Here is a 12,339-nt window from a genome sequence, read left to right as displayed (position 1 = left end):
AGTAGTAGGTAATATTCCTTAAAAGTTTTAGTTTAAACCTCTTATTTGAGTATTTTAGATACAAACCCAAAGAAAATTTAGACACACCATTTAAAGAAGTGATGAAGGGTGACCAATTTATAAGCATTTCTGACCTCTAATATGTATTTACTTCAAGTTACTTTGAATAACTATGGCTATGCATGTATTTATTTTGTTACCTCACTAATTTTTGTCCAAAAAATATTGTTCTGCTTATACATGTGATAATAGGTATGCAAATGTAAGATATGCTATAACTTAATGCTTTTATTTCTGATAATATGTATTGATAGTGGATGAAATTAGTTTTAAAAATTAGAGGACTTAACTATCTTATGTTACTGAAACCATTTTTTAATTTATTTCTCAAATATTTTTGAACTTTATATGAAAACAGTGGATACACCCTGATAACTAGTCTAGTGTTTACTGGATGTTTTATCATTTCCCACCATCTTCAATCTTATGAGTGTGATGAACTTCCAAACTAGAGTCCCATGAAATATTATGATTTTAGGAATAACATCACTCATACCTCAAAATGGATACAGATTCTAAAGTCTTTCACACATGTTAGATAATAAGTTGCTTGAAAAGTATATACTGGGATAGTGTAAAAAGCAGTTTTTAGAAAAAATTATCAACAGTTTGGTAGCATCATGGAATCGTGTTCATTACAGAATTTTTATGGCAGAGAAAAGTCATCGCCCCAAACCTCTAAAATTTATGCAGCTACAAAAGAAATGGATCTTATTGATTGCTCACGGGTGGAGAATCCTCAGGCCCAGGATTCTGGACATTGGCCTAGATAAGGAAAGTAAAACTTCCACTGATGTTACCAATATATAAGTTGTAGCAATGACTTTGAGCTGTCACCAGACTCTTGCACATCTTTGAAACCCAACATAGCATGCATGAAACTAAATTAAATGCTGGATAATTCTAACAGCATTAAATTTGAGTTTACTTCAAGCTACTGTTTTATTAAAAGAAAATCAATTTGTTTTTGGTTAATTTAATGCCGTGTGAAGCAATGGACCACAGAGTACCACCTTGACATTATTGCAAAGTTTAATTGCAATAGCATCGTAACACATCAGCATGCAGTCACCAGTCTTCTCCCTACCCAGTTAAGTTGTAAGAGACATTAATGCCACAGTGGATGCAGTTAAACAGTGTTCCAGCAATGTGGGAAGGGTTTTTTAAATTTTATTTCTACTTCAGATTCTAAAGTGCCACAAAGCTTTGTTTTCAGAAATATATTTGACTACAACTTGACTCATGAAAACATATCCCAAATTAGAAAACCAGCAACACACTTTAAAAGTTAAACAAAACAACATAAATTAGTAACACTAATTACATCCTCTGTTTCTCTTTTTATTTTTTTATTTTTGCTCTTCAAACACCTTAAAAATAGAACTCCCTATGTTTAGCACCTCAATATTTTATAATAAGTACTTGTTTACAACTATTTTCCAGAAGTAGAGAATCAAATTCAGATTAGATTTAAGCATGCAAAACAAGATAAAAAAATGAGTAATTTTACATGATGTTTAGGAAAATCAAACAAAAGCATACTCTACATGAAAGTACTTACCCCGACCACATCAGACGGCAAAATACTTATATGGTCAAGTGAAAACTCCATTGAAATTGCTATGAGGAAACATTTTTTGAGAGCACTCTTTTTCTTTTTTTCTTTTCTTTTCTTTCTTTCTTTCTTTTTTTTTTTTTTTTTTTGAAATGGAGTCTAGCTCTGTTGCTCAGGCTGGAGCGCAAAGGTACAATCTTGATCTCAGCTCACCGCAACCTCCACCTCCCAGGTCCAAGCAATTCTGGTGCCTCAGCCTCCTGAGTAGCTGGGTTTACTGGCACACGCCACCATGCCCAGCTAATTTCTGTATTTTTATTAGAGATGGGGGTTTCACCATATTGGCCAGGCTGGTCTCAATCTCCTGAACTCAAGTGATCTGCCTTCCTCAGCCTCCCAAAGTGCTGGGATTATAGGCATGAGTCACTGTACCTGTCTGAGAGCAGTCATTTTCTATCCACTATTATCATATAAATGCATACACATGTAAATTTATTATGCCTAGAGGAGAACCGAAAACTAGATGCAAATTCTCAGCTCATAAAGCTAGAGTTGACAAAAAAATCTACACTCTGGATAAAAAATGAGACCAAAGGGAAAAAATTTAAAAACTAAAATTGCTAGAAAGTTTCAGAACATAAAAAAAAAATAATAATGTTTTTGGAATGTGTACCTTAGTTCACATTTTTCTTAAATAGAACATACTGGTCTCATGAAGAGATAACCAAGTTTAAACTTCGAATTTATTTATGTAAAGATTATTTAATAGGAGTGGAAACTCTAAACAATGACCTAAATAGAATTAGCCCTCAAGCTACTCAAAATTTAGGATTAATCAGTTTAATTAATTAGGCCCAATAACATGAATAAAGAAAAAATTAATTTTATAAGAGCATTTTCCTAGAGTCTTAGTGGTGATTTGTGTTTATATCTCAATTCAAGGAAAGAGTGAAACAAGCACTAAAGCAAAGTCATTCATTCAAATGTCTCTTCACAGTTTGCAATCATTAGAAGGTGCAATTAGTAATACATTCATAACTCAAATTATTTATGGATTGCGAATTTAGACAAACTCTTGATACTTACTTGCCAGCCGTGTACTGAACCCACTTTAATAAAGCCTTCTTAGCATTTCCTTGGATCTTGGTGGTCACCTTCCGTTTACTTGGTGGGCTAGGAGTCTCAGAGCTAACTATGCTGTCCACGGAGGATGCGCTGCTGGACAAAGACTGGAGCTGGGGCAGGTTGCTGGTCAACTCTTCGATCTGTTTGAGAGTTAACAGCCAGCAAAAATAGAAGCATTATCTTTGTTATTATTTCCTCGGATGTTTTACTTTTCCACCTACAAATGAGTTATGGTAACACCCTTGACATTCCTGACAAAATGCAAGCTCTTAAAAGGCATGATTAATATCTTATTCCTCTTCGCACTTCCCATTCCACCCCAGCTGTATCTTACACACATATTTATAGAATACATGAATGAATTAATCAACTAAAACCTACTGGTTAGAACAATTATTCTGGATAAAATGGCAAGTTCATTTCTCTCCTTCATGTCTAAAAGGAGTTTAGAACTGCTCCCTTCCAAATAAAACAGAAAAGTTTCCTGAGCTCCTTCTGCAACATATTTCATCTCCATTGTGAGGTGCTAACTTTTCAGATTGGGCACCTCTGCTGGAGTACTTTGGGATTTGAGGTTCCATGTGCAACAGCTTTGCAAGGGAGAAGAGGAAATTCTGCTACCAAAGAAACAACGTATGTGTGAAAGGTACATTTCTGCTAAGTTAAGGATCAACCCCAAAGATATGGCAAATGAGAGCATTATTAAAATGGCCACCACCATCTCCCTCCATGACATTGCATCAACTAAAAAAGGAACTGTAGCACAATACCTGGAAATACAGAATAATGGTCCACATCAATCCAAGAACTATTGAGGGTCGGCCATCAGCTATATCGGTGGAGTTAATGTTGACTAATTTAATCTGTTTAAAAAAGAGAAACTGTACTAGTAATGTACTAGAATATTATAACTCATTTAATTACGTAGCAATTAGGCCTTTAGTAGACATCAATACGATCTGATCATACCTATGTAACGGTACACGGGAGTAAGTAGAGTGAGGTATCGAAACAAACAAGCACATGGTTTCAGTGAAAATTTCAGGGGGCTTTGTTAGGTGTACAAAGTAAAAACTATAAAATGGATTTCAGAAACTTCTTTTAAGGCTGAAAAAATATAACATGCAGGGAACTACCAACAAAAATGCCAAACAGAAAAAAAAAATGTTAATCTTTATATTTAGAGGTTGACTGGAGCTTAAGAGAAACCGCAATGAGAAGTTTAAGAAGATGCACTTACTTTGAAGTTCATTACCAAATAGCATGAAACTTATGTTCCCTTTTACCTATAAAAATCAGGAGTTAAGAACTCTAAAATTTGTACTAACCGGTGATCCTCTGTGCATGGACTGACATGAAAAACAAAGGGAGAAGATAATAGATATACATAAATCATCTTTCAAAATCAGCATTATTTGTTCAAAGGGAATAAAGAGATAGGTAGTCAGTTTAGAACGTGACTGTGGTAATATGTTTTAAAGAAAAACAAAGGAAAGGCAAGAAATAGCAAAATAGAGACTATTAGCATTCAGTTCCCTAATTTTGGGCAACGACATATAAAGCATTCAGGAGAGACGTCAATCCATGTACAATTGTCCCCAATTTTTCATGCTAATATTTTCTCAGCTACTACAAAGTTATTTGCTAAGTCCCCCAAAAATGGATTTATATGGTTAAATCTATCTCATTCAATTTCTATAACCTACCATCAAAAACATCCTTTTAGTAATTCTTAAACACAAATTAGAAACAATAATAATAAAGTACTCCTTAGACCTCTAGCTCAATAATTCTCAGCCAAGATTTCATGAAGTGTGTTATTAATAAAAAGCTCAGTTGTTTGTACATTTTTTATTCAAAAAAATTTTTCAGATGCAAAATCATTTCATAAATACTTTACTCTTAAAAGTTTAGATTTACTTGTTTTACATCACAGGGGTGGAGTAAAAGCTGGCACAAAAATTATAAATGATTCGAGGTATGCCTATGGGATTTTTGTCTCACTGGTGAAGTTCGTTCACCAGGTTCAATGACAGATAATAAAAATTGAGAACTGCCAGAGATTATAAACTTGTATATCTACTTCTTTTGAATCAAGCAGTGTAAGACATGTAATATATGTTTGTGGAAAATAAAGAACACCAGTTATATTTTTTAACTTTTTGTGAAAGAATATACTGTGATCTCTAGAATCGTTGTGAGAGCTTCATTTTACAACTTCTCCAGAATTTTCCCACATCCATTTTAGCATATATACACCAAACATTTATAATATATGCTAATATCCATAAGATTAATGCATTTCATAGGGGAAAAATGCTTCCTTTTCCTTGTGTATCATTTTTTAAAAATGCTATTGAATATAATTTGAAATATCCTACCTCAACCCAGTTCCAACCGTACTTGGAATTGTACATTGTTAACATATTCAATTTATTACAGAACCTAAGGGTCTTTTGCCTAACTTGTGAAAAAAAATGTTTTTCATGATTATCTGCCCTAAAATGTGTTTCACAATGAGTTTAGGGAGCACAGGTTGGTTTGTCTGTTTATTTAACCTTCCATCTCTTGCAAAATCCTACTGAATTTACAATACATTCTTAATAGCCTAGGAGGGTAGGATGGGCAATAGAGACACATCCAAAGAGACCAAAGAGACTAAAGAATTTCCAGAAGCCAGAAAGAAGATGGGACCTATTGACAGATAAAACCAGAGCAGAAGGATGTTGAGCCAGAGGTTCTCAAAGTGTGATTCCCAGAGTCACAGCAAGCACATCCCCCGGAAACTTGTGAGGGATGTATAGTCTGAGACTTCATCTTGGACCCATTAAACCAGAAACTAAGGAACTGAGGCTCTGGAAAGTGTGTTAAAACCTTCAGGCAATTCTGATGCACATTAGTGCTTCAGAATGCTAGACTAGACCATTGTACCCGGCCCATGTAATCTGGACAAGTCTGAGTTATAAGACAGAGGCTTGAATGGAATGAATTATTATTTGTGTCCCTCCAAAAATCATTATTTTGAAATGTAACTCCCAATGTGACTGTATTTGGAGAATGGGTCTTTAAAGAGATAACTGAAGTTAAATGAGTTCATAAGCTTGGGGCCCTAATCCAATAAGATTTTTTATTTATTTTTTTTTTTTTTGAGACGAGTCTCACTCTGTTACCTAGGAGGGAGCGCAGTGGCACGAACTTGGCTCACTGCAACCTCCACCTCCCAGGTTCAAGCGATTCTCCTGTCTCAGATGGGATTACAGGCATGCGCCACCACGCCCGGCTAATTTTTGCATCTTTAGTAGAAATGGGGTTTTGGCCTGGCTGGTCTCAGACTCCTGACATCAAGCAATCTAGCCACCTTGGCCTCCCAAAGTGCTGGTATTAGAGGAGTTAGCCACCATGCCAGGCCCAATGAGATTAGTGTTCTTAAAAAAGATGAAGAGAAACTATCATCAGAGTGAACATGCAACCTACAGAATGAAAGAAAACTTTTGCAATCTATCCATATGACAGAAGGCTAATACCCAGAATCTACAAGGAACTTAAACAAATTTACAAGAAAAAAACAAACAACCCCATCAAAAAGTGGGCAAAGGATATGAACAGACACTTCTCAAAAGAAGACATCTATGCAGCCAACAAACACATGAAAAAAAGCTCATCATCACTGGTCTTTAGAGAAATGCAAATCAAAACCACAATGAATGGCAATCATTAAAAAGTCAGGAAACAACAGATGCTGGAGAGGATGTAGAGAATTAGGAACACTTTTACACTGTTAGTGGGAGTGTAAATTAGTTCAACCATTGTGGTAGACAGTGTGGCGATCCCTCAAGGATCTAGAACCAGAAATACCATTTGACCCAGCAATCCTATTACTGGGTATATACCCAAAGGATTATAAATCATTCTACTATAAGGGCATGTGCACACATATGTTTATTACAGCACTATTCACAATAGCAAAGACTTAGAAACAACCCAAATGCCCATTAATGATAGACTGGATAAAGAAAATGTGGCACATATACACCATAGAATACTATGCAGCCATTAAAAAGGATGAGTTCATGTTCTTTGCAGGGACATGGATGAAGCTGGAAACCATCATTCTCAGCAAACTAACACAAAGAACAGAAAACCAAACACTGCATGTTCTCACTCATAAGTGGGAGTTGAACAATAAGAATACATGGACACAGGGAGGGGAACATCATACACCAGTGCTTGTCTTGGTGGGAGGCTAGAGGAGCTAGCATTAGGAGATACCTAATGTAGATGACGGGTTGATGGGTGCAGCAAACCACCATGGCATGTGTATACCTATGTAACAAACCTGCACATTTTGCACATGTATCCCAGAGCTTAAAGAATAATAATAAAAAAAATTAAAAAAAACAATGAATACAAAAAAAGATGAAGAGACGCCAAAGATTGATCTTTCTCTCCACACTCACACAGAGAAAATGTCACACAAGGATGCAAAGAGAAAGGAATTGTCACAAGCCAGGAAGAGACGCTTCCCCAGAAAACAATCCTGGGGCACCTTGATCCTGGACTTCTTACCCCCAAAACTCTGAAAAAATTAATTTCTGTAGTTTAAGCCACCCAGTCTGTGATATGCTGTTATGGCAGCCAAAGTGGGCTGATACACAGCTCACAGATGTTTTAAAAAATATTTGAGACCAGGCACGGTGATTCATGCCTGTAATCCCAGCATTTTGGGAAACCAAGGTAGGCTGATAGCTTGAGGTCAGGAGTTCAAGACCAGCCTGGCCAACATGGCAAAACCCCGTTGCTACTAAAAATACAAAAATTAGCTACGCTTGGTGGTGCATGCCTGTAGTCCCAGCTACTCAGGAGGCTGAGGTAGGAGAATCGCTTGAACCTGGGAGATGGAGGTTGCAGTGAGCCAAATTCGTGCCTCTGCACTTCGGCCTGGGCAACAAAGCAAGAGTCTGTCCCCAAAAAACAACAAAAAAAAAAAAAAAGAAAAAAATTTGAATTATTTGGAAATAAATTTCAAAAACTCTCAGTAAAAATCCAGATTACTAGCTTTTCTTGACAAATTTGAAAACTTAATGAATAAATCCATTACCGCTTTCCACTAGTTGCCTTTTTTTTTTCTTTTTTTTTTTTGAGACGGAGTCTCGCTCTGTCGCCCAGGCTGGAGTGCAGTGGCCGGATCTCAGCTCACTGCAAGCTCCGCCTCCCGGGTTTATGCCATGCTCCTGCCTCAGCCTCCCGAGTAGCTGGGACTACAGGCGCCCGCCACCTCGCCCGGCTAGTTTTTTTTTTTTTTTGTATTTTTTAGTAGAGACGGGGTTTCACCGTGTTAGCCAGGATGGTCTCGATCTCCTGACCTCATGATCTGCCCGTCTCGGCCTCCCAAAGTGCTGGGATTACAGGCGTGAGCCACCGCACCCGGCCCACTAGCTGCTTTCTACAATGAGGTATCAGGTTCCTCATTCTCAACAATAATGCAAGTAGTCAACTGCCTGTCTTATTTAATACATAACTTAAAGGAATTTTAATCATTAATTACATTTTAATAAAAGTCCAGATGACTGGCTTTTCTTGGTAAATTAGAAAACCTGGGATCACAGTTCTTGCAGTTCACTGAGGTTACTTTAGTTGGAACTATTTGCTCCCTTCCAGACAGGACGCAGGACCACTCAGTTCTCCTGTTACCACACTTAGCCTGGTACTCACCTCATTCCTTTACATCACCTTTCTGGACCTCGCAGGAATCTGAATTTATGGCCCCTATCTGCACTCTGATGGGCAGTGGTTGGCTCCCTGTATTACTGTTCTGAATGATCTACCTGACACCTCGTTGGAGAAGGAAACTTGTGGAAAGTGGTGATGGATCTAATCACCAGAGTCACATTTACACATTTCTCATCAGATTCTTACATATGTTTTTTCAATAGCCCTGCAAATAAGAGAAAAGCTAAGGACACTGTTAGGGTTTCCCCAGTAAAATGAGGAATACCTTCATTATTCCCTAAGTCAAGCTAAATAAGAATAAAAGGACTAAATAAATGTCCTGTTATAAAAAGAAAAAAATTCCAAATGGAAGACAAAGTCACTACAAAGATCAAAAGACAAATTTCTAAAAATACAATTCAGACATAAGTCTTAACTTGTAAAGATGTATGCTAAGATAATAAGTGGGAGTGCACTAAAGAACCTTCCAAAACTCATTACTTCCCACAACCAAACATTTTGTGAGGCTGTGGGATATAGAGGTGCAAGAGAGTGTGGCCAAAAAGAATGTTTCAGGGAGATATGGGGAGGGGATGATTTTTAAAAGATTAAGAGACTTATGGGGAAAAAACAGAAATTCTTTCATTTTGTTCCGATTCTGAAGACATTACTTTTGGTGCTTAGCAAATATATTTAAACTTTATTCTTTATTACTTTGGGTTGTTCTGTGAAAATGGACATTGTGAAAACAAGTCTTCTTTATAAACAATGCCTTTCATAGGTTACGTTGTTAAAGTTTTCTCCAAGGCTTCCAAGTTAATAAGAGGAATTTTGTTTTTGTATTCCTGCCGATCAATATAACTCAGAATGAAGTAGGACACTATTGTCATACAGCTGAAATGGGAGAATGAATGATCTGAGAAACTCTAACTTTATTTTTCATTTTTAATTTTTTAAGAGAAAGAGTCTTGCTCTGTCGCTCAGGCTGAAGTGCAATCACAGCTCACTGTAGCCTCGACCTCCCAGGCTCAAGAGATCCTCCCACCTCAGCCTCTCAAGTAGCTGGGACCATAGGCACATGCCACCACATCTGGCTAATTTGTTTGTTTGTTTGTTTGTTTAGAGACAAGGTCTCACCATGTTGCCCAGGCTGGCCTCAAACTCCAGGGCTCAAGCCATTCACCTGCCCTTCCCTCCCAAAGTGCTGGGATTAGAGGTGTGAGTCATTGCACCTGGTCCTGAAAAACTAAATATCCTGTTTAACAAGGCTTCATTCAGCTTTCGATGAAAATTAATGAAAGGTGAGCAGAAAGAAGAGAAAACCTTCAATAAGAATGAGATTAGTGTGATATGGAAACACTGCCTGATGTTGCATAAGAAGCTAAAATTGTTTTTCACACTATCCTAATGCCTGGAATCTCTCTTGGGCATGAAGTTTGCACAATTGACTGAAATGTATACTGATTCATTGCATTACCAACTTATCAATAATGTAAATTATTTAAGGGCTAGAATCTAAGTTTTCTGTAAATTTGTATTTTCTAGAGTTCCTGTCTTATAGAAAGTCATCAATTATACATTTGTAAAGTAACTGAATTAATTCAGTGCATATAAACTGAGAAGGAAATAACGGAATGGGTCTATTTTCCAGAAGCAATCTGGATCTCCATTTATAAAACTAGTTTTGGTATTACCAAGTACAGACTTCCTAAATTCCCACAAATTAGAAAAGGCTAAATGTAAGAGGATTGGTACAACCCTGCTGGAGGGAAATATGGTAATATCTACCAAAATTACATGTGCATTTACCCTTTGACTTAGCAAGCACACATCTAGAAATCTACCTAGAAGATACATCTCCAATTATATGGAAGCACTTATGCACATAGTTATTAACTGCATCATTGTTTGTGTTTTAAAAATGCTAGAAACAACCCAATTCCCATTTGTAAGAGAGTGGTTGAATAAACGATGGCATATCTAGGCAACGGGACACTGTGTAACTGTAAAAATAGTAGAGAAATCACTATGAACTGATGTGGGGTGGTTTCCAGGATATACTGATAAGTGAAAACAGCAAAATGCATCTATGGTATGCTATCCTTCATGTAAGAAAGAAGGGAATATATGAAAACATATCTTATTTGTAGGAAAATAATGCAAAATATGTGTCAGAAACTAGAGAGACTGGTTACCTAAAGGTGGGAAATGCAGTTAGAGGCAAGGAATGAGAATGGAGTAGTAGGGATGAGGAAGGGGTTTGACTTCTTTAAATATAGCGTTTACTATTTTAGAACCATAATAATGTCCCACTCTTCAAAACAAATAAAATTGACCAGGATGGCGGTGGGGCACAAAATAGAACACAAACAACAACAAATAAACCTATCTCTAGAACAAATGATGACATACTCCCACTGAAGGGGATGGGGAATAATAGAACTAATGTAAGAACATTTCAAAAATAGTTTTTTGACTGGATACTGTAATGCTAAAGACAAAAGAAACTATATACAAATCCTGTTCTCTAGTCTGTAAATCTGTTTCTCACAAGGGCATGGGTTAGTGACATACTAGATGTGTATCCTAGGTGATATAGTTTGTATACATGTCCCCACCCAAATCTCATATTGAAATGTGATCCCCAATGTTGAAGGTGAACCCTGGTTGGAAGGGATTGGTTCATGAGGGTGGAGTTCTTATGAATAGTTTAGCACCATCCTTCTAGGTACTCTCCACCAATAGTGAGTGAGTTCTCACAAGACATGGTTGTTTAAAAGTGTGCAGCACCTCTACCCTTGCTCTCTTGCTCCTGCTCTGGCCGTGTGATGTGCCTGCTCCCCTTCACCTTCTGCCATTATTGTAAGCTTCCTGAGGCCTCTCCAGAAACTGATGCCAGAGCTATGCTTCCTGAGCAGCCTGCAGAACCATGAGCCAATTAAACCTCATTTCTTTATAAATTATCCAGTCTTGCATATTTCTTTATAGCAACGTGAGAATGGACTAACATACTCGGGTTGAAAAAATAAGTAAATATATTGTAGATGAGAGTAAGGCTTCTCATTATCAGAGAAAGCAGAAACAAATAAGGACCTAAGGCTACAGTAAAACTTGCAGTGTTTAACTTGAAACAGAGGTATTAGTTTGAACTAATGTTTTACACACATACACACACACACGAGAAGCTACATATGTATATGTGTATATATATGTACACAGATACAGAGACAGAGAAAGAGAGGAGAGACAGAGAAGCATAGATATATGTATTTATATGAGTTAATAAACATATATATTTTCTAATCTATTTGCTGAGAGGGCCTAGGAGAAATGATGCCCCAGTAGCAACGAAATACTTAGCATTTAGATCTTGGTTTCTAAATGCCACTCATCACTAAAAGGAATAAAGTCTCTTTAGAGAAGTGGTTGGTTCCAGGACTGGGGCAGGGAAAATACAAGCTAAACCTGGAATATTTATAGTTCTATCAAATAAAAAACTGCTTGAAAAATTATGAGCCCATATCAAAAAGGTACAGGAGTCAGCCTGAAGGAGCTCTTAATGGTCAAAGCTAGAACAATTTGAGTGACAAAATAATAACAATGATTATAATGATGGATTTTAACAATGCAACAAAATAAATATACATGTGTCCCTACTGTAATAAATAACTGAATAAATAAGTAAATTGTGGGGGAGGACATCTTTTTCTTACAGAACAATTCCAATTAACAAATATATAAGAAATGAGGAAAATAGAAAATCACCATTAGGCAAACAGCACAGAAATAATTATTTAAGGCAATGGATACTAAAATCAGTGAGCAAAAGTTTGAGGAAAAGCAGAAACTTAGCATAGTCTCAATTACCTCCCCTAAGTTATTTCCCAACT

At 36.8% G+C, this 12,339-nt stretch overlaps 1 protein-coding gene across 16 annotated transcripts in view; it reads right to left on the bottom strand.

The window, feature by feature from the left end:
• Positions 1-12,339, bottom strand: part of SYNE1 (spectrin repeat containing nuclear envelope protein 1) — a 546,282-nt gene that overhangs the window by 405,780 nt on the left and 128,163 nt on the right. For all 16 annotated transcript variants that reach the window (XM_030928648.1, XM_030928649.1, XM_030928634.1 and 13 more), the window contains exons 6-7: positions 3,511-3,603; positions 2,702-2,880 (exon numbers count right to left, since the gene is read on the bottom strand). In XM_030928648.1, the coding sequence (XP_030784508.1) occupies positions 2,702-2,880; positions 3,511-3,603 (272 nt within the window). The remainder of the gene's footprint in view (positions 1-2,701; positions 2,881-3,510; positions 3,604-12,339) is intronic.

This window comes from Rhinopithecus roxellana, chromosome 4 (assembly GCF_007565055.1).
Source record: "Rhinopithecus roxellana isolate Shanxi Qingling chromosome 4, ASM756505v1, whole genome shotgun sequence".
Taxonomy (NCBI): domain Eukaryota; kingdom Metazoa; phylum Chordata; class Mammalia; order Primates; family Cercopithecidae; genus Rhinopithecus; species Rhinopithecus roxellana.
This window is presented reverse-complemented; position numbering and strand designations above follow the sequence as displayed.